The sequence below is a fragment of the Palaemon carinicauda genome, chromosome 42 (assembly GCF_036898095.1).
Source record: "Palaemon carinicauda isolate YSFRI2023 chromosome 42, ASM3689809v2, whole genome shotgun sequence".
NCBI lineage: Eukaryota > Metazoa > Arthropoda > Malacostraca > Decapoda > Palaemonidae > Palaemon > Palaemon carinicauda.
In genome coordinates, this window is record NC_090766.1 from 54,266,960 (window position 1) to 54,290,701 (window position 23,742).

Sequence of the window (23,742 nt, forward strand, 5' to 3'; positions counted from 1 at the left end):
GGGTCAGAGCAGAAGGGAGACCCGAGTTGGCGAGTGTCAGACACCAACCTACTCGGGAGTGGACCTTCTTTCTCCTCCCCTAGAATTGAAGCTCTTCATAGATGCGTCAAAAGAAGGGTGGGCTCACCTGTTGCACCACACAACCTCTGAGCTTTGATCCGAGTCAGTCTTAGCGACAGTGCCACATGAACCTCCTGAAATAAAGGAAGCCTTCCGAGTCACGGTAGTGGCTTACATAAACAAGCACGGATGTACTTTTTCACAGCACCTCTGCCGTCAAGCTGTGGAAATAATAAGGTGAACTGAAGTCAACTTGGAAGCCCTATCAGCCCGTTCATCTCTGCCAAAGGGAATATTCTGGTGGACAATCTGTGCAGGAAGACACTGATAGTTGGGTCCAAATGCTTTTTGAAACATCAGGTAGCCAACAAAGTTTTGACTTTGTGGGGTTCGCCAACGATTGACTTGTTTATGACGTCCCTCAAGCGGAAGCTTCAGGTGTACTTCTTCCCAGTACCAGATCTCCAGGCATTCTGGCAAGACGCATTCCAACAGCAGTGGGACAACTTGGACGTCGACGTGTTTACCCCCCTTCTACCTTGTAAGTAGGCTTCTGAACAACGTAAGGGCATCACAAGATCTCTTGATAACCCTAGAATCTCCAATGTAGCAAAATGCAGAAGGGCTCACGAACCTTTTTCATATGCTTACAGAGGCACCGAGGGAGCTCCCTCCACTACGAATTTACGCCTGGAGATTATCCAGTAACTTCCCACAGCGCTACGCTTTCACAACTTATTACGAGGAAGATGGCAGGAACTCTCCAGGAGTCGTCTTCTGCCATCTATCAGGAGAAATGGTCCATCTTTTGCGATTGTTGTCGTTGAAGGGGTTTAGCCTCCTCTCAGTGCCACTATCCCAGTGATAGCAGAGTTCTTATTGTACCTCGGGAAGGGAAAACTCGAGTAGTCTCTGTGGTGAAAGGCTACTGCTCAGCCTGGAACCTTGCCTTTAGATTGTTAAATGGTGTTAACATTTCCTCCTCAATGGAATTCTCTCTTAATCATACAAAGTTTTGAGCTTTCTTGCTTCAATTGGAAGTAACGCCGCTTCCTTGGAACGTAGTTCACATACTACCTGCCCAGAATCGGTTAGTCATTCATCAGACTGTGACTTGACCTTAAAGGTGGGTTTTATGTTAGCCTTGGCTTCTGCATAGTCAGCAAGATACATGGTTTGTTCTACAATATCACCCATTGTTTGGGATGAGGGCAAGACTCAAAATCTGGCTGTAGTGGATCCTATATATGTGCCCTTCCGGATTGAGTCTCCGTTCCGTGTTGGATGATCTAGATCAACTGTTACTGTGCTCTGTGAAGGCACTGAGGAAATTTTCCAAACAAACCGCTAGCGGTCATCCACAAGTCTACAAACCCTTCATAAGCACAGAGCGTGTCAAGATGAGAGTTGCCAAGAAATCTCTCTTCCTGGATCAGTTAGGTGATCGAGCGAACCCTACAGACTCCACTCCTTCTGACTTTAGACCCAGAGATCCCGACATCATGGGTGTTTGCATATCCCTGGCATTCAGAAAGAACTATTTAGTGATGCAGGCATAACAAGTGGGCGTATTGAAACAACAAACAACGTTCGCAGTCCAATACCTGCAAGACGTAACCAACAGGAACCTAGATACCTTTTCAATAGGTCCTGTGGTGGCTGCAAAAAAACTTCGAACACTGCTTCCTTGTAGTACAACTAGCAGTGGGTTGAGAGCAAATGTTACCCATTAGTAAGCCTAGATTAAATGTGCAAGTTACTGGCCTCTTTGTTCTTCACTCTCCCCTCTCTTGGGGTTTCAGCACCTAAGAAACGCTGCAAGCCGACATCCTCTGACTGCAGGCAAATACCAATGTCCCTTATGTAACCTGATATATGTGAATATATATTTGTCCCCAGATCTTGTGAGGTGAAATCGGGTAATGTCTAGGTTGAATGTGGAGCTTAGCTCCTAAGATTATTTCTACCAGGTCAAGTCACAATGCCTGGTTCTTACACCGCACAAATTGCTCATAACGTTACTAAGTTAACGAGGTGATAGGGTGCTTCTGAAGAGCTCATGTGAAGCATCCCATGACAGTTACCAGCCATTTACACATACTGGTCTTGCCGTCACGTATCCCACAAGAAGTCCTGCCGTCACGTATCCCACAAGAAGTCCTGCCTGCAGTATCAAAGTGACGTATTGTTACTAGTGTGAACGGGGTGGTCAGTCTACCCCTGCTCCCCCTCCGCTACCTAGCAGTGGTAGTTTGGCTGGTTTCAACTGTAGCCAAAATATATATCCACTGTAAAGAACTCCAGGTTTGTAAAATTAGGAAAAATGCTTTTTTTTTTTTTTTTTTTTTTTTACCCATATAAGTAATGAATTGCCTTTCCAGTAGCACTATGCATACTGTATTTCTGCTGTTTGTGCTTGTTAGGGTACTTTATTTTTGCCATGGAAGTTGGTGCTCCCAAATGGAATTTACTTCCTGTTGTATTAGACAATTGTGTGTTAGCAAGAATACTCAAATGGTGCATAAAGCAAAAACAGTCGTGTTACATTTTGCACAAAATTTGGTTGTTTGCAAACTCTGGAAGGTTTAATTTGATTTATAGTTATGCTTGCGGATGCCTAGATGTAATAAGGGTAAAAACAGATTAGATTTAGCGACTTACCTACAAATAAAAGCACATTCCGTTCTTGTGGAGGCTCTTCCATCTAGGAAGCATATCATCATCTCCTCTTACTCCTATAGACACAAAGGGCCAGTCGTCTATCTTGAGCTTTTAATTCAATACTTCTCCTTTTATTATAATCTACTTCAAGCTTCATAGTCCTCAGCAATGTAGGCCTGGGTCTTCTAACTCTTGTGCCCAGTTGAAATTTTAGCGAACTAATCTCTCTTGGGAAGTGCAAAGAGCATGCCCAAACCATCTCCATCTACCCCTCATCAGGATCTCATCCACATATGGCACTCGAGTAATCTCTTTTAGTTTCATTTCTAATTCTGTCCTGCCATTTAACTCCCAATATCTTTCTGAGGGCTTTGTTCTCAAATATACTAAATATGTACTAAGTATTTTTAAACTAAACAAATTTAATCACATTACTCAAAGCAGCTACCAGCCTGTTAAGAATTTACATTTGTTTTTTATTAGACTCGTTGAAAATTTGTCTCGGAACAGATGTCAATTCAAGAAAACTCTAGCTATTATTGACAAAGAAAGAGGGGGGTGGGTGTGAATGAGACAGGATAAAATTTCAACCAAGGTTGATATTGTTGACCATTGGCAAAGAATTCATTAAGGGACATGGACAGCTGCCTATCATTGTTTAGCATTGTCGATGCATCAAGGGACATGAGTGTTGCCTGTCATCTTATGTTTTGTACTTTTTTCATTCATGGTTTCCTGATTACTTAAGATATTTAAGTATTGAAAACAAGAGACAATTATACTTTATAAAGGACATTGACCATCCTCTTATAAAATATCTTCTCATCATCTTGTTTATTTTAAAGCATAATTTTCCTTGACAACTAATTTAGCACTGTTAAGATTAACCAGCTCTCTGCATATCCCATTATGATATGATTACCATTTGAGATGACCTTGCAACAAAGTTGATTGTCATGTTCATCTCTCATTATTTTAAGCTGTACTTGTTTTGTACGTTTAATTATTCAAGTTACTTTGAAAGCAGATTATAATATGAATAGAAATAATCCCTGAATGTCTGAAATATAAATAGTGAATGCCTTGGTTTCAAGCCTCTCTCCCCTCCCCCCCTTTTTTTATTCCTCCAGTATATTATTAAAGAGTGTTTAAGTCTATTAACATTCTAATATTTGTAAGTAAAGTATAGTTTTTGAGATGAAAGAATTTTGAGGAAAGACTACTGGAGTTCCCTCCCTCTGCTTTTCGTTCCCTATTGACAGGCTGTAATCCTATTTTTAGGTATCCTTTTTGTTGCCTTTGGCAATATCGAAGCTTTTGCAAATGGGATGTTTTCATCCCTAACATCCCTGTCTGTTTATATATGTTTGTTTGATGGTTTGTGAGCAACTTTACACAAAGACTACTTTACCAATTTTGACCAAACTTGGTTGTCATGTTAGGTATGACCCAAGGATGAATCTTAGCATTTTGTATAAAGTACATCTAAGGACAAGTATGCTACAGTACTTAGAAACTTATTGTAATATTAAGTAAATAGCAAATATTTTGTTAGTTTATTTTTGGTTTTGTGAACAACATTATGCAAAAGCTACTGAACCAATTTTGACAAACTTGATGGACATAGGGGGTATGACCCTAAGACAAATCCATTAGATATTTGAATGAAATACATGGAATTCTAAGTATGCAGCAGAGTACAGTGTGTTTCCCCTAATTTTTCCCACTCTCTCTCTCTCTTCCACATTCCTTGGATGTTGCAAGTCTCACATGGTAGAAGGGTTTCAATTAAATCAGGTGTAGAGGTAAAACGTCATGCGTAGAGTCTGTTCAGCATGTCTGTCTTAAATAGTTATACATTGCAATTTAGCCTACTCAGCTTAATGTACTGTATTCCTGTGCAGTTGAGTGAAGGAAGGTCAGTCATCTGCTTGTCTTGTCTGTTCACCCTGGTATCTCCCACTGATCTTTCATGGCAACAACTCTCGTGCACTTGACGATCTTGTGTAGATCTTTTATAGTGAGAGATTCTGTCTTTCAGTACAACTCTACTTGGATGCTGGAATTTCCATGAAACTTGGTACAAGGGGAGACTTTCTTCTTTTAATATACTGTACTCAACAGTAAATGAATGGACACATTGTCAGTTTTTCGGTCACTCGTCTTGTAGGTTTGAATAGATGTGTCCAAAGATCACCTATTTGTAGTTCACACCTTTTTATTGCAACTTGTACACGTTGGAAGGAATTACAGGGACTAACGTTTGGCTTCATGTAAAAGTACTACAGTACATACCTGTATACATATCGTGCGTGCATACTGAAGAAAGGAGATTGTCTTTGTAATTCCATTAGTGTGCCTGGTACATTGACTTTGTAGGAGATTAGTGCCCTAGGAAGGCATTAAGTATTCTGACAGTCTCTTTACATTGGTTCTCGATTCCATTCTTCCACCTAGCTGTCCAACCTTTTTTTATTCTTCGTCACAGTGGAACACTGAGATTTTCCTTAAAATTTATTTCAATTCTACTGACTTCCCTGGCCCCACCTCTGGGTCATATGGGCCAAATTATACAGCTAAATCCTTATAAATTATATAACTCCTGTGATTGAGGGGTTTTCATTCGAACTCGACCTGTTATGCGTTTCCCCCCGGATGACCCCTCTGCTATCGTACCATCAATGCATTCACCATCAAAGTATTCTACTGTAATAAGTTTTCATTATCTTTAACCATAAATTTCCCACCAGGATCAGCTACAACAGCAAAGGAATCTCTCGCTCTTTACATCTTGTCGTCCAATCTTTCCGTAATGAAAAGTTATCATCACTCACTATCAGAAATAAATGATCTCTTTCATTATCTTAATCACAGGAGGATTCAGAGCTAGAGCTCTCCTTGTCATTTTATAATGGAATAAAGGTTTTTGACTTTGGCTTTGTCCAGTGGGTTATAAAAAAAGTGAGAGGTTGAATTAATATGAGAAATGGGTCGAAGTGTACTGTAGAGATGTGAGCTTTCTAATGTCAACCCTCCGACTAAATAACGTTGCCAGGCATCATTTTACTTTCCATTTACAACTTATGTGTGCTAAATGTATTGCCAAGTGATGTTCCTACTTTTTGGGTAAACATATAATGGGGATGACACGTGGGTGATATGTAACAGGTTAATACATTTAGTAGATTTAAGTCTAACAATAGTGAAGGGAGTTAGACCGTATGTGTTCATCAGTGGGTAAATAAACTTGCTGGTATTGGAAGTTATAGGGAGATCATCTATCTGACCATCATTTTATATCAAAATTATCTTGTAATCAGTTCATCTCCTGTCTAATTGAAGGGATTTCTGTTAAAATTTGCAAAAAAAAAAAAATGTTTCAAGCATAGATTAGCGTGAAAATAGATCGCCCTTCTCTATCTAATTTATTTAATCAAATGTTTTTATGGTAAAGCTGGATGGGTGTCAGTTTATATGTTACAGTACTCATCATGTAAAGTGATGTTTATTATAGTTTTTTATGTAGCATTTACTGAATATATTTTATATTTTCTTTTTTGCAGGTGTCATTAAATACCATGTAATTGGACAGCTGGTGCTACTAAATGATGCCGATCATCTCCAAATTCAAAGATATTTTCAAGGGCGGATCCTCAAATAAGAAGAAGAAAGTCTTTCACAATGTTTTACTTGACAATCCCGAAGAAGTATGGGAGATCATCGGAGAGCTGGGAGATGGAGCCTATGGCAAAGTGTACAAAGTAAGTTTGATCTCTTACATTGTATGTTATTAGGTTTTTTCTTAGTACTATTTGTTCCTACATCTATACAAATCTACAGACATTAAATGGATAGCTGATGTTGGCGCAAGCTGAAACGGGATTTAGTTAACGACTTTTGAATTTGGCCACCATGAGTACGTATATGTCGTTGCGCCCTTGGCTGTTGATTGCTCTATTGGGTATATGAAGGAAGAGATTCCTACTTGCTGGCGAAAGGGTGGACGCTGCATCAGGTTTGAGTAAACCAGCTACGTTCCACAAACATACTGTTCATCTTGTAGGGGGTATGATTGTGAACAATCATATCTATATCCCAAATGCAGTTTTGGCCTCCTGTGCAGTGGCAGGCCTTCTCTTGGGTCTCTTGGCAGTGCCCAAGAAGGTACCAAAGAATTATTTAGCTGCCTCTTTCTCCACAGTGTGTATGTGTGTGCTGTCTTCGCCTTCCACATGCACCCCTGTCTTGGTCTTTGGTGAGTGTGCTTCAGAAGCAAGGAACCCTTCGATCTGCTTTAGTTTTTTCGGTTTTGGTGGCCGGTTTGGTTCCCCAGTGTTAGCCACGTCACATTGGAGGTTGGAGGCTCTAAACTTGTATTGGCGAGACCGCTGACGACAAGTATGACCTAAAGAAGGTTTGGTCCCCTCTAGGTGTTTCAGGTATGCCCTTCATGAATTTATTGAGGGAGCTTATAGCTAAGGCGACCTCTCCTCCAGTATCCCCAGTGCCAGTGTCTACTGTGGTTGTGTCAGTGATTCTTGTTGTATCTTGTGTAGTAACACCCCCCCCCCTTCAGCTCAAAAGGACTTTAAGGCTTGTAAAGTGGCACCTCTGCTCTAGTAGCAGGAGGTGTCAAGCTTGAGATGGGACGTAAGTTGGCCCCGTGGCTGAAAGTGCATGTTGCCCGGGTGTTATGGTTACCCTGGTCACCTCTGTGTTAGCCAGCCCTTCCCTTGTGCTCGTCACCCCGACTTTAGTTCCTGGGGGCTCCGACGCGTGTAACCCTTGCTCTCTCTGTGCCTGTGATCCCGCTTGATGCCGTGTCATGGGCCCCTGTAAGTGTGCCTTCCTTCTCCCCTATAACAATGGTCCCTAGTATTGTGGCCCCTGTTGAAGCAAACTATGTGGTTCCTCCCCTCAGGGGATAGTCATCATTGTTGGTTGCTCAAACCTTGACTCCTCTGCTTGCAGAGGCTTGGGTGAGATTCAGAAAGAGGAAGAAATGTGCATGTCATTCTTCATCCTCCTCGTCATCCTCCTCTTCCTCCTACTCCGATTTTGACTCTTCTTCTAAAGAAGAGGAGGAGGAGAAGGTCGAAGAATTCCAGGAAGGCCAGCCATAGTCATAAGGAAATGGCCCGTTTTGACACCACTTCTTTTTCATAGGGTATTGGGGCTGCTGCGCCATGTCACGGCCCTCCATCACCTTTCCTACGTGGAAGGTGGGCTCCTGCTCCTCCCTCAAACCCCTGATACTGTATTTCAGTAGACTGAATTGAGAGATTGGCACCTCTCGATGCTCTCATTGTTTGCTTGATGCAATGAAAGACAAAGAGGGGGCTTGGAAGGATCTAGGGCTGTGGCTGTCCTCTGCCCCAATCAGCAGAGGGACTAGAATGTGTTAATCCTTCTGTTTCTGCTGTGATCAGTGCCAGGGATTCTTCTGTCGTTGGCCTTCATGGTCTTTCTTCGGCTCCGGATTACGTTTTTTGTTTTGTCCTTGGGAAAGAGCGGTTGCACTAGGTTAGGGTTTGTGAATCACTGTAGTATCTTGCCACACCTTCTATTCCGGCGGGGCTTGAGTGTGCTCGGGATTTGGCTGCCCCTAGAACACCAGATCTTTGACTGATGCCGATAAAGCCAATCAATCCCGAGACAGTGTTCCTTCATCAACATTCGTGCATGAGTGCAACAGACTGGGGTAGGCAATCTTGGTGGCATCTTCAAGGAGATTCTCGGACATTGATGCCCTTAAGGCTGGAGGCCATCCTTAGAGCTGCCTTGGTCAGATTTCATTGGTATGGCCCTGGATCAAGTTGAGTCAGATCCATGGATCCAGTCCAGCTGATCAAATAGGTTCTTGGCCCCCTCTCAAGGCAGAGAAGGTTTTGTTCACCAGTGCATGCTGCATCATGTCTTGAGCAGGATCCCCGTCTGTGTGCTTGCTAACAGGATTACTGTACTCTTCTTGTAAAGAAGGTATGTCCTCCTCAGCTTCTGAGTCAATACCCTTTGAATGTGATTTAGTTTCCAAGAGCCTTTTTCATTTCATAAGGCCTCAGATAGAGACATCACCTTGAAAACTGTGTTCTTTCTGGACTTGGCCACGTCTACGAATACGTGAGCTGCGCTGCTTATCTTGTTTCACATTCCAAAGGGTGGAAAGGTCTGTTTGTTTCTTTTTGTTCCAGAGCTCAATGGCAAAAACCCAGAATCTATCCATTGTTGATAACAGATTTCTTTATCTCGGCTATCAGAGAAATAACTGATGATCCGGACAGTCTGTTTTGTCCTGTGAGATCAGTCAGACATTACCTTTAAAGAATTGCTCCTTTTCATCTAACTAATTGTTTTGGTTATGAGAAGGGATTCTTGAAGCTTATAAGTCCTCAGGAAAAGTGCTGCCAGGAGCCTTTCACAGAGCTCATGACATCTGTGGCATTGCTGCAACCCTAGCGTTTTGCAAAGTCCTAAGTACGGGGTGGGGAAGAGACAGACTACCTTTACTGCACAGTACAGTTACCAAAGGATTATACCCCTAGATTACTTGACACTTTTTCTTTTGGGGCCAGTAGTAGCTGCTCAACCAATCATTTAAAAAATTTTTTGCTGTTCATGATGAATTATTTTGGGGCACATAATTTAAACATAAGAGAGTAGGAAATTAGAATGAATTGAGAGTATCCGCATTGAAGAAGTACTTATGCAGGTAAAAGACACTGTATTCTCTTATGTGACATTTGATTTTACGGACTATTCTGAAATATATTGAAATATTCCTATTCTTGCTATTGTTCATGTAATTCTTGTGAGGGTATTGACTGTCACTGCTTTGGACTGACTTCCAGACTTTGCCTCTGTAATGAGCCGGTCTTAAAATGTTTCCTTTTTTTTTCCATTTGGGTTAAGGATTGTATTTGCATAGGAACAAACTACAAATTTTGAAGGTAATTGTGTATTTTTTCTAGCTATGTAAACCCAAGTAATTTATTTTAATGACCCGCTTCATACACCTCATTGACACACTTCTTCCCAATGGGATGGGATAGGTGGAAACCATACAATGCTACCAGATTCCCACAACTAAATGATTGGGAGTAAACCATATGAATGACTTGGGTTTGTAAAGTATAGCTAGAAAAAATTTTCTACAGATTTATAGTTTCTCCTATTTCTCAAAACAAGTAAGCTCAAAGGTAGCTCTGTCACTACAAAACTCTTTGTTGTGGGCGGAATTGTCTCTCCTTCCGAGGAGTTGCATGCAGCATGCAGGCAGCGGTGGAGAAGTGGAGGACTGGTTCACAGGACTCCCTGATCCAGGGCACAGTCTCTTCATGGGGTTCTAACCCTAAGGGAACTGCAGCAAAACCCTCGGGGTCAGCCAAGCCTGTGGGATTGGTTGTAAGGAAGGACCTCGCACCTGTTCCTTTACCCCGATTCGGACTGCTGGAAACTTCTTGAAAGGCGCCTGTGTATTCACAGCCTCCCAACCTGGATCCTTAAGGAATGTCAGCAGTGGGTAGAAGGAAGATGAAATATTGTTACTGGTATTCTTCCTCTCCCGTTGCTGAGAGTAGGGCGATACCTGTCTTGCATTGGGTCACCTGCAGACACACAGGGCCAGACTACGGGTAGTGAGTGCTCTTCGGAATGGTTACTTATCCTTTAACGATTTCCCCCCTCACCCCAATCTCACTGAAAAGAGTTCTCTTCTAATCCACCAAAGTTAGTGGAAGGTATGCTTGAGAAGAACGCCCTCAAAGTCGTTCGAGATGAGTCTTTGGGCTTCTACAGTGGAAAAGTCAACTGCAATCTGGAAACTGGTCATCAGTTTCTCTCCACTTAAGTTGTTCGACAAACGAAGTTCTGGATGGAAACCGTATGGTCTATGGTGTGTTTCCTCAGAGAGGGAGACTTCATGTTTTTGGTGGACTTGAAGGACTGCTGAGAGAGTTGAGATACCAGCTATATAACCAGAGCTCATGAGGTCAATGGTCTAAGCCCCACCTTAGCCATCTAGAGAAACCTATCAGTTGGCCAGGTGTTAAAGGGTGGGGTTTGGAAAAGGCATCCACCACCTCAGCCTTTTACTTATGAGAGTATATCTAAAAGTCCCCTACAAGTCCCTTGACACCTTTGTGCTTTGCCCTGTTGTTGCTGCTCAAGTAGTTATGGGACAGGAGGCATTTTATCTTAGTAACTGTAGACGCAGGTCTGGAATGAATGATAGATTTGACTGGCTGTGAAATTTTTTCCTGTAGGAATTATGATTGTTAGGTAACCTTCATCAAAACTTGTTGGGTAGACAGTTATTTCTTAATTACAATTTGAAAATAATATAACCTTACAGTGTAATGTTGTTTACATTATTTACATACCTTACCGCAGAATGTATTGTTGGAGTCTTGTTATTTTGTGAGTTGGACAATACAGTACTTTGGTTGTAGCACAAACAAAATGGTTGAATTGTCCGTCATGAATTGCTTCAATTTAACAGCCAAGCCAGTCAATAATCATCTAGAAATGCTGGTCACACTATCCTCTTGTGATTTTCATGACAGATAGACTTTGAGATGGCCCTTAGTACAGTATACTTGTAATATTCTAGGATGAGTAGAGGAATGAACGTGATTTAAATAGCTTTACCAGTGTCCAGTGACATTTTATAATCCTCTGCAGGCAGTTACTGCCATCAGTGCGCCCTATTTTTAGCTTCCTACTTTACTTGTCATCTGACCTCTCATAACAATTGCTCTTAATACATCTGTAAAGGGTGGGTATTCCTAGTGTTGCGCCTTATAATGGTATCCGCTTTTTCAACTATTTGATAATCAGATGATTTGTTTGTTTTACCATGAAAGAAGAATAGATTGCAGTAATACAGGAGAAACTTTTAAGGGGAATGAGTAAAAGGTTGACCGTTAAGGCTGATGCTAAGGGCCATCAGTGGTTTTTATAGGGCTTCTTGTCAGATAAACTGCAGGTTATGGGCTGTGCAGGAGTCTATAATCATTGTGTTTAAGTAGTTTAAAAAAAAACTATATTATTGATCTGATCATGATATGGGTTCTCAGCACTATAATCTTCCCCCTCCATGTAACAAAGAGCAATGTGTCTTGCTATGTGTATATATTAATATTTCTTTTCTTCCATCCTCAGCAGCTCTCCCTGGTTGTAGTTGGGAAAGGGGGAGCGAGTGAAAAGGGTTGAATCTGTGAATGTGTGTGCTTATCTAGGTTGAGCCGGAAGTTTCGCGGCCTTACGCCTACCTGAAGAGGTCTTCTCGCTCTGTTTCTTGCGAGGGTCATACTTATGTCTGGCAGAGGGCCTCCGTGGCGAACCGTCTTTGGGCCGCTGACTTGGAGAACGCGGGAAATCGTCGAAGTCCTCGACCCTCCTGCGGGGAACGAAGACCCACTCACCTTTGGGGGACCAACTCCTCCTGTACTTCATCCTCTGGGACCTGGAACGTCGTCTGCTATACCTCGACCTCGAACGGGAGCGCCTGCTCCTGGATCTCTCCCTCCTCCGACGGCGCCTCCTCCTCGCTTCTCCCTCCAAAGAGAACGATGAGCCGGCCGCCGAAGACCCCGACGATTCTGCATACCCCGACCGACGGGCGGGCGCGTGGGTAACGGAGGCCTTCGTGAACTGTTGAGTCCTGGAGGTCGAAGGTTGCAAAAATAAGTCAGGAACCGCCGACAGAGGGGCTGGAAGGGAGGTCGGCCGCACCATGCTGGGGAACCAGGAATCGAGGCCGTCCTCCATCCTCAATGGGGACCTACCTTGAGTTTTCAGGAGCTTCCAACCGAAGGGCTCCGCTACCGTCGAGTCCAACCTATCCTGGATGTCATCAGCTGCCGAGGTACCTGAAACCTAGGCCCAAGACGTGGGCGAAGAGACAGGGACATTATTACTCCACATGGGGTCATCGGAGGAGACGTGCCCCCGAATCACAAGGGCAGAGTCTCCAAGACCCCCAGACAAAGCACTTTCAGGCCCCCCACTTGCCTGTGAAGATTCAGCAACCCCCACATCCTGAATATTAGACTCTTGGGGAAGAGCAATCGGCACCTTCCCCGCAACAGACTTACCTCGTCCTCTCCTCTGGGTAGGGGAAGAAGGAACAGAAACCTCGTCATACCTCCCGGGCGACGTCAAGGGCGAAGAGATGCTCGCCTTTCTGGGAGATCGTTTAGTGGACTTCTTCTTTTTCGTACTAAAACGAACCCACTGGATTTCACTCCAAGTCACACACTCCGGGCACGTATCCGCCAGCGAGCACACTTTACCCCTATAGGAAGAGCAAAGGGAATGCGCGAACACGTGAGAACACAAGGGAAAGCACAGAGATACCACGCGGGAACCACATGGGACACACGAATCAGGGACACAAAGGGTCGCACAGAGAATGGAGAGCGACGGGATGGTATCACGATGCGACCAGAGAACTTACTGAGGAGCGAGACCCAAGCTAACGCCGACCTGGCTCGGGACTAGCCTCAGGGCATGTTCTCCTTATGTCTGAGTTAGTCCCCAAAGAAAACGGAAGTAGGGTAGACTACACAAAACTCTGGTCGGTTGAGAGGAGATTCCAAGTACCTCCTAAGAAAGTAGTTCTCGGTAAGTATGGTAGGAAAAATACAAATTACTTAAAATTTGTGATTTTTGACTACTTGGGTACACTAGTTACTGTATGTAATAGAATAGTGTGCTGAGTTTTTTAAATTGCTGGGAATTATTTTAATACTTTAAAACGATAAGGTATAGTTACAGCACCAGTACAGATTGTTATATCTTGTACCAGAAGCAAAACAAAAACAAAAATTTATCTCATTAGCCTGAGGCTTTTCTTAACATGGTGTGTGTGCTACATAGAATTAAAATGTTCCAAAATATATGTATTCCTACATGTAACGCAAACCATCAACTCTTGACAGAAGTATGGCAGTTGGAGAAGGTGATTGTCATATTCTTCTTAAAAGTCAATGGTTTGTTCGGTTAGGAAAAATACAAATTACTTTAGATTTGCATTATTTTAAGGCTTTGTATATTGATTTTCTTGTTATTTATAGTTGTCGATAATGGTTTTTAAAGATTCAGTAATCGAGGTTTCAATAGAATTGTGTTAAACTGTATTTTATTTTGCTGTGTTATTTTTAGACGAATAATAAATCCTTATTTTTATTCACCCAGGCAATGCATCGAGAGACGAATCTCTCGGCTGCCCTCAAACAAGTCGCCCTAGAAGCTGATGAGGATCTGGAAACCTTTATGATAGAAATTGACATACTCTCCGAATTCAAGCATGAAAATATTGTCAAACTTATCGAAGCTTACCACTACGATGGAAAGTTATGGGTAAGCTTTTTAATTTTTTTTTTTTTTTTTTTTTTTTGCCTGATTGAACGGTACAGAAAGACCTCAACTTTCAAAACTTAATAGGTTCCAAGAAGCTGTTTTTATATTGAATTGTTTATGTCAAATTTTATTAAATGATGTCCTATAGTCCATTTCTTTTATCGAGGCAGATTTGCACCGACTAGCAGCGGTGCCCTTTTAGTTCGGAAAATTTTCCTGATCGCTGATTGGTTAGAATTATCTCTTCCAACCAATCAGCGATCAGGAAACTTTTCCGAGCTAAAAGGGCACCGCTGCGAGTCGGTGCAGATCTGCATCGCTAAAAGAATTTGACTAACCTGACTTCAATTCCTACAATTTCCATTTACAACCTTCAACAAATAGTCCAATTTCATATGAAATAAATATCAGGTTATTGCAAATGTCATTTTGCTTACTGTATGAAAATGATATAACAAGGTTTTATTACAATATTTCTATATCATACTACAGTATATGAACTTTTGATACACTATCTGAAATTTATTATTTCAGTTAGATTTGTGTTTGCATCAATGAATGTATGTAAGTTGGGGACCTTTTGTATTTTCAAGTGACCTATGGCAGAATATTCAGAGAATCATTCTTATTCCTTTGCCTCTGAAATCTCAGTTATTCACACACTCCATACTCAGTTATATGAAGCAGCTTTTATTGTTTTTATTTCAAGGGAAAACATCTGGTGAATCACACATCAACCCTTTAAAATTATGATCCTTCACAAATCCTGTGTGTGTTGTGCTCACTTCATATTAACAAAATATTTCACTTGCTTGATGGACTAATTTGTTTTGAGCAGATATGATCGTTATTTCTTATGATGGAATGATTTAAAAAAAAATTTCTATGGTATTAATTTCATCACAATTCAAAATTGTGATATGAATGTGTGTATGTGTATGTAAACAGTAAACAAATTCAAGAAAGTTACAGAAGATCATAAAATTCTATAATCATTTAAACTAATTCGCTCTACCCAAGAGCAAATGTAGTCTCCATAGATGGACTAAAGTCTTTGAGGCATACAAAAACCTTTTAAGTTTTTTTAAAAACATATTTTAGGTTTCAAAATTTTCTTTCAGATGTATTTGGAGTATTGCGATGGAGGAGCTATGGACACCATTATGCGGGATTTGGACAGACCTCTCAATGAACAACAGATAGCTTTTGTTTGTAGAGAGTTATGTGAAGCTCTGTGTTATATACATGAAAACAAAGTAAGTGTTCAGCTGAATGCATTTGAATTCTTTTGTATTACTGAAAGGTATATGGTTTGTTAGATTGTTCTTATATCATTGACTTATGTTTCCAGTTTAGGTATTCCACTTTGCTGTTAGTTATGCGACTTGCCTTCCCTTTTTTTCAGGTGATTCATCGGGACTTGAAAGCGGGTAATGTTCTTTTAACGATGGACGGAGGAGTAAAGTTAGGTAAGTTATTAAAGTTTATCGAGTCCCTTTGTATCAAAGATTTTAATTCAAACTACTATATCAATATAAATGTTATGGTGTTTGCTTCATCTCAACACTGTCACTCGTATTAGCGCGTAATTTTGGTCTGTAAGTGTCGCCCATACTACAGTCTTTTAGCTAACAAACAGAATATCATTTTTAGCACAGTGGTTATCATGGACCCTTGTGTACTCACCAATATATCCATTACATTTTGGGATTCTGTAATTCAGGAGTCTCTAAACAATTATGAAATATTAGTATTTTTATTTACAAATTTTTCACCAACTTAAAATTAATCACAGTTTCAAGGCCTTGGACCATCACACACAACCCCAAGTGCTTCCCAATAGCTTGGAGGTGTGGATCACATATCTGGGTCCTTTGAACAACAAAACCTAAATTACTATTTCATATGAATGATTTGGTTGTAATAAACCAACAGACATTTTAAGAAAAAAATACTCGTGTTTGTCTAAACCCACACTGCCACTGAGTGTTCTCAAGACTTCTGATCTTGCTGCCTCGTTACATGACTACTTTAAAATTGAGGAAAGTAATTGATAATGATTTGATTGTTCAGGTGGCACATGTACCTATTTAAAACTGATTCTTAACTGTTTGTTAGTCAAAAGACTATTGTCTAGATATCTTCGAAGATCAAGAATGTGGGCATTTATGAGTGGTTAGTTTGTAAGAGATTACCTTTATAAAGAATTGTTTATTAAATATAGTTCGTTATATTTAATAAAAAGCTCCCCCTTTTAAAGATGTTACATTGATTTTTTATTTAGGGAATCTCGGTACAATACTGTGTATTATCAGTTTCATTTTACCCTGTAAGAAATTTGTGATATTTTTTTATTATATATTAAAATAGACTTTTGAGGGTTTACTTGCCAGCAAACTGACTTTTTATAATCATCATAGAGAAATTTTAATTCATAGTTTATGGAAGGGAATTAGCCTTCATGTAAATATTAAATTCTTTCTTTTGTAAAAACCTTCCTTCCTCCTATTTCATGCTTGGGTTTTTTCTTCAGCTGACTTTGGCGTCTCTGCAAAAAACAAAAACACGTATGATAAGAGGGGCACTTTCATCGGAACGCCGTATTGGTTAGCACCGGAAGTGATATTGTGTGAAACCTTTATTGATGCCAAATATGATTATAAGGTAATGTTGAATTATTCATTTGTTGTACAAAATATTTCATGTAAGATTTATACACTAGGAAGCATTTAACCAAATCTTCAATCAAAAGAAAATTATACTTTTTCACTGAAGATCATTACTTGTATATAGCCTGTGTGGTTTTACTTTTATAAAAAGTTGAATAGTGTTTACTTCTATGGCTGTTTATAGATCATGTTTATTGGGCTGTTTAACTAATTCTGCTGAAATTTTGCACCTTATCCTAACTTACAACATTATTAAAGACGAGCCATTAAATGTATTTTTATCATATGCATTCTTTTTTTCCAGGCTGATGTTTGGTCTCTTGGCATCTCTTTGATAGAGTTTGCACAGATGGACCCTCCAAATCACGATGTTTCGCCCGTCCGTGTTATGCTCAAAATTCAGAAGTCGGAGCCCCCAAGACTTGACTACCCTTCCAAGTAAGCATATGAACTTTCATCCTGCCAAAAGTATCTAACTTTCATCTCTTAAAAGAATCTTATGTAGGGAAAGAGTAAGAGGAAAATGAAAAAGTGAATGAAAATTTAAGACAATTAACCTGAAGGGAAAAATAATTCACAGAAGGAAAAGTTTAACAATTGATATGAAACGGAGGATTTTGTTTTGTCAGGTCTTGTTGTCAAAGGATATTGGTGACATTTTTAAGTAGAAAAAGAAAATGTATCTACAGTAGGGAGAATTCCCCTTTCCGCTAACTTGGCATATGTGTTCACGTTCCAGATCACTGGTATTAGTGAAAAATAGTAATTTTTTAGTTGTTGAATGTTAACACTTGCAATCCCACATACCAGAAAATCATTCAGTAATGTTTTGTTTCACTTTAGATTAATTCAACTTTATTCATGTCTGCTTTGTTCTTAATAACTCTAGTTTACCGTTGTGGTGGTATTATGCTAGCTTAATCTAACAGATATCCTTTTCTCCACTTGATTCTAGCCTTTCATTCAATTGTCCTACCACTCTTCCAACAGCTATACCTACTTGCTGCTCCCCATTGTAACAAGACTACATTGTAAACAATAAAAAAGTGTAAAAAGTTCATAAGTGAAAAGGTGTAAATAGGAATGAAAAAATTAAGCATTGTGGACTTATAATATCACTGTAGCTATTCCGGATAGCTAGGTTGGTAGCATCACAGGCTTCTGTTTCAGAGGTCCCGAGTTCGCGTCCCTGCTAAGGCGCGAATAGTGTGAGACCTACCGGGGGTACTCCCCAGGGTGGTGCCTGATGGGGAAGGTTAGAGGGAGTTAGTGATAGTCCCAGCTGGCTCATGGTTGCCCGAGGAGATGATGAAGGTCGTCTCAGGGGAGACCTAAAACCCGCAACTTTAACTTTTTTTTTTTTTAACTTTATTCAGTCAAACAAAAGAATAAAGATGTTGAAGTGTCTTAAGGAGACTGGGCATGCATGGGTTACTTTTCGTTCTTGATCAGTGTACGTTGGTGCGGTTGTGGTAGGCAGTTTGAAATGTCCCTGCCTACCATTCTGCTGGACGTGAGTTTGAGACCCGATCAATCTCGATAGTTTTTAATAGTGTTTTAACAACCTCACCATCGCTGTGAGCTAGGGATGGGTATTTTGGGAGAGCCTACAAGTCTTATTTGCTGAGCCATCAGCATCTATTCCCTGGCCCTTTCTGGTCCTAGTTTGGGTGGAGAGGGGCCTTGGGCACTAATCATATGTGATAGTTGGTCTCTAGGCCATTGTCCTCTGTCATTCATGGTCAACCATTAAACCTTGGATTCGCTGCATGGAAGAAAGGCAGTTATATTAAAAGGGCAATAATAAACAAAAATTAAGAGTTCAGATATATGTTCAGGTCTGCATTAACCAGGCTTCCTTTCAAAGGAAAGTAAAATTGTAAAGTGCTCAGTCGTGTCAATCATTATTAACATGTTAATGCCAGCTCTTTCCTCTAAAAGGGTTAGAAGAATAAGTATTTCTCTATTCTCTTTTATCCTTTACTCTTATCTTCATTTATCACCATTCTTCACACTGTCCATGGCCATCCTACAGGTTTGCGCCCTGCTACTTGCATACCTACTGCTTTTATGATTGACTGATCCTTTTCCTTTCTTATCACATATCCAAACTATCTCAGTCAGTAAGTTTTTTTTTTTTTTTTTGACACTCCATATGTCCAGCAACTCCTCGTTCATAATTTGACCTCGATGTACTTGTCTATCAATCCTAACTTAATTAGGATTATTAAAATCTCTCATTTTTGTTAATGTCCATGTTTCTGCTACATAGCATAGTTATCATTATCATCAGTATCATTTTTAGGTTGTTTAACCAGACCACAGAATAATATGGCCCAGATTTTATTAACAAAATCTTTACTCTCTGCTAATGGGAAATTTTTATTTACCAGTAGTCTGGCAATATTAATCTAGCTCATCCAAGCTATCATCACACTTTTACTTACTGGTCTTTCAACTCTTTCTTCACAGTCTAGTGTGTTATCAAGGGTAATAGAGTTTGCCCCCCCCCCCCCCCCCCTCCTTCCTGCATGCCTTTCCTCAACAACAATGAGGCCTCTTACACCATTTCTATTTTTTTGCATTTCGTAATTTCCTCCAAGACTATGAAATGGCTAAATTCTGATCCTTGTACAATTCAAAGTATTTTTTGATAGCCCTGCCATTATCTTCGCTCTAGATCTTCTGATTATAGTTGAGTAACATCAGTAATTTGATGAGGTTTAGATATAGAATATTAATTTTAATTAGGTATTTAGATAATTTTTTGCTACATTATTTTATTTTCTTAGGTCTTGATAGTTTTATTAACAGTACTTCCTCTTTACAGGTATTCTAAAGAATTCAACGATTTTATAGCCAAGTGTCTTACCAAGGAACCAGCTCAGAGACCATCAGCTGTTGAACTCCTTAAGGTAATTATTGGTTTCTGTTACTTACTTTGACCCTTATACTGTATACTGTATATATTTTTTTGCATATTTTACTTGCAGTCTTGATAAAGTGTAGAATATGGCTGGCTGTTATTTTAGATTAGGATTTGAAATACAAATCAAGAAAATTGCAGTATGGTAATTGTAGAATTGATATTGTGGCCTTCTTGGATGTGTGATGTATCATATTCCAAGAATTTGAAAATCATCTCGGATCTGAATAGCTTGACTTGTAATCGCATAGTTATCAATGGTTAATTGTAATTCAGGGCAGTTACATAATGAGACACTAAATATAATTTATCTTATTTCCAGCATCCGTTTATTAATCGGGAGTTAGATGTTAAACCTGTACGCGATTTGCTTCTGGAGTACAAGGCTGAAGTGGTCGAAGAAGATGTCATAGATGATCCAGATGTAAGTACCCTGTCTCTTGGTGTTTGGGTTCTACCTTTTGGAATATTTTTTTCCCCTGATTACAGATGATAAAGAAGGGGACACACATTACAAGGATAAGTATGAGTTGAAGAAGATTGAAGATAGTTTGAAAAGCTTTGTAATTTTCAAGACTCAAATTTTTGCTAGTTAAATCATTATTATACAAGAGTCAGATATAAATTTCGTAAATGTTCCCTCTATTACTGTTTGTGAATATGTAGACTTTTTACTACCATAAGACAATTTTATACATATTTACAAGTTCCCCTTTGTCTTACCAGTTTTGGTTTTGTCCAGTTTGTGGCTTTGGTAGATTGGCTAAAATTAATTTCTATAGCTTGGTTTTTGGTGCTCTAAAGTTAGGCTCTTTTCCGAGGATTTTTGTATTGTTCTATTTCATTTAACGTGACAAAATTGATTGCTATTTGTATAAACAAAAGATACCACAAAGTGTATCATTGGTGTTTTCTATTTAATTCCGCATTTAGGTGTTGAATGTATTTTTATCTAATTGGGTGTAATTCCAGATGTCTCATTTGATAAAATTGTGTTAAAATGAAACCCATGTTTCAAACGACACCAAGCATGGATGTATAATCACAAGGACACATTGAGATCTGGCTTTTGGTAAATTCTCATTTGTTAACTAAGACTTGTGTTATAAAATGGCTTTTTCAAAGACTGCTGAGAAGTAATTATTAACCTGTAGAGTGCGATAGTTGACAGTACTACTTTCAGTCACATTATTGTGTATGTGATGTTTCTGTACAAAAGCCAGAGCATAATCTTGTATGTCCTCTCTTGTTATTTTGTCTAATTGATATCAAGTGGGATACAGCAACCACGTAAATGGAAATAACATTTCTGTTATGTTAATATCTTTGTGTCGCCTCAAATAATGCTAAACTTGATATATTTTGATATGTAGTTTTGGTAGAATGAATATGTGCTCTATTTATGTAAGCTATTGCATTACATTGGTGTCCTTTTTTTTAATTCTTGGTTGATTATTGGTTGGTATCTCTCCCAAGTTTTTCATTTCTCTACTGTACAGTAATTTTGGGGAATGGAATAATATTATTTACATATACTGTAAAAGAATGTCATGCGATAGAAGCCAAAAAGCAGAAGCCTTGAGATTAAAGCATTCAGTTGAATAGTAGTCGTGTAGCTTCTAAGACAAGCGGAATATTGGACAAGAGTTTCTCATCTAGTAAAGAGATGTATTCTGTTTTCTATCTATCATACATATTTGTTAATTATTATTTGAATCGGTAGAAATTGATACCAACCAAGATATCAATCCGATTTTTAACAAATGCCCCTCCCATAACAATATTTTCTGAATTAGGGTGAATATTGCTTAAATAATAACAGTAAAGATATTAGAATATTGTTGCTGTTGTTTTACCTTGTAAATTCCAGAACCCTTCTCTTGGTAACGTATATCATCTTAGAGCTAGATTATTCTTCGATATATTTATCAAGTCACAAATCTGTTAGGCCATCTTTAGCTGCGTAATGAACCTGGAGTGCTTTGGAATTTACGAAATATATCGTGGCCTGAATTTTTTCGTGAGTGGCATCGCACTTTATACTACCCCCTTTTCCGTAGCACCCCTTCTTTGCTTATTTCCATGCATTCAGAAGAGAAAGAGGAAAAGAAAGGATCAGTATAAAAGAGTTGGTAAGAAAAGTGGTTTGTTTGTCTTAGATGTTTATTACTAGATCCTCTCATTTTTTTTATAAATGTTGTGTTGTCATCCGTTTTTTTTTTTTAATCTTGATATTATTATTAGCGGTCTTAGTAACATCATCACCATCATTTGCAGTTTGAAGCCAAAGTGAAATGGGTTTGCCTATTTATGATAATGCAGTTTGCTTACACCTTTTTTTAATAGACACTATATGCAATATGCTCACATTAACGTGTACCTCTGCATCCAGTCAGGGGTTTAGTTGCTTTGGTGCAGGTGTATGTACTCTACACATGTTTTATGATTATGAATATATTTTGCTTACAAATGCAGTAATGTTTATGCACATTGTTTGTATATGCATAAATATGACCAGTATACCTTCAGTTTTGCTGAGAGCCTTTTTTTTTTTTTAATAAAACTCTGGAATGAAGGCGTAAGTTTGCTGCGGGGGAGAATTAGATCTACATACTTTGCATAATTTTTCCCCTTTACCAGTTGATTAAAACCCCTAGAAGTTGTATCATACCTAGTATTATGTACACGTACAGTGAACATTACTCAAGTAGAACGGTTGGCTTCGGGAACTACTATTAGAATCGTTACGATATGCTGAAAGGTAAATCATTGAACATAAACAATCGATTCTCAAAATTCAGTGTAAACAGGTTCTTAACAAATAATAAATTTTAGGATATTCGCATGTATATTCTGGGTAGTTCCAGAAAAACGAAATAATAATTATCAGCATTTTATCTATCTATATAAAGTTTTGAATGCTCATTTACTCATATATATTTGTGGATATGTTGAGTTTACTATGTCAATTCAAATTCCACCTGGGGTAAATCAAATTCTTGATACTTTGAATAGACTACCTTTGGAGGTTTGTGCTCTTAACACTAAGTCATGGAAGTTACTCTCTTGTAATAAAGCGTACAGAGAATTAAATGATGAAGTGTTAAGTGCTTAGTCTTGATCTTTGACCCTTGTAGTTAAGGGAGCTGGCAAGGCATCTAACCATTGCTTACACAATTTTATCTCTCAAATTTAATTCATCTTCATCAACAGCCATCATTCAATACCGTTTTGAAATTGTTTGTAAGTATTGTAGTCAATTTATAATTCATAACTCTGTGACTTAGAAATGGACTGTTTCAGTTATTAATCCCAACTACTATAGCTACTTAGTAAACATGCTGATGTAGTGGACAGGAGTAGAATGTTTTCCAAGCAAAACAAAAGTAATTGTTTTGCAACATAATTGAAATTTTAGTAAAGGCCATTGTTAGTGCTTTTAACTAGAAGCATTTTGATTTGAATCATAGACAAGACATTTTACGGGTAATTTGTTTTGAGTTTAGGTGTCCTAGAAGTCAAATGACCTAGCTTTCTTGATTTGATGTTTGTTACACGTGTGCATACTGTTAAATGATCAAATTTAGTCTCGTACCATGTAATGACTTGTCCAAGCTACATTCCCAACAAGCTGTCTGAAGTTAGAAGTCAGTCTAATAGTGGACCACATATGCTGCTTATTTTTTGTTTTATATATAGATCTTGGGCGAATCTCCCTTGAAATTTAAACATGAAATATTCAATTTTTCAATATGTGAATGATTATAAGTCTTGGTTGGTCTGCATGTATTTTTACATTGCTTCTTAATCTTATATAACAAAACTGTGTTAGCCGTTGGGTGTTGGGTTGAAAGGTTAGACCATGTCTTGTGTGTCTGCAAGGGCAGTTAACAAAAAATGTGTGGATTGTTCAGGGCGAGACAAATCAGAACCAACCAACCAACCAATGGTAGTGATCTATCTACCATAGCACTTAACTAATTTTGGGCTTAGCTAACATCCAAGAAAACAAAAGAGAGATTTTGTTTCTCTTTGGTAGTGATAGGGCTTAGTTATTCAGAGGAA

General features: G+C 39.1%; 1 protein-coding gene across 1 annotated transcript in view; it reads left to right on the forward strand.

Annotated features, from left to right (window-relative positions):
* LOC137632985 (STE20-like serine/threonine-protein kinase) overlaps positions 1–23,742 on the forward strand; it is an 87,629-nt gene that overhangs the window by 8,840 nt on the left and 55,047 nt on the right. Inside the window, 8 exon segments of the mRNA XM_068365135.1 lie at positions 6,285–6,482; positions 13,918–14,082; positions 15,204–15,338; positions 15,488–15,551; positions 16,616–16,746; positions 17,056–17,189; positions 19,582–19,666; positions 20,000–20,101. Of these exon segments, the coding sequence (XP_068221236.1) occupies positions 6,327–6,482; positions 13,918–14,082; positions 15,204–15,338; positions 15,488–15,551; positions 16,616–16,746; positions 17,056–17,189; positions 19,582–19,666; positions 20,000–20,101 (972 nt within the window). The 5' untranslated portion in view covers positions 6,285–6,326.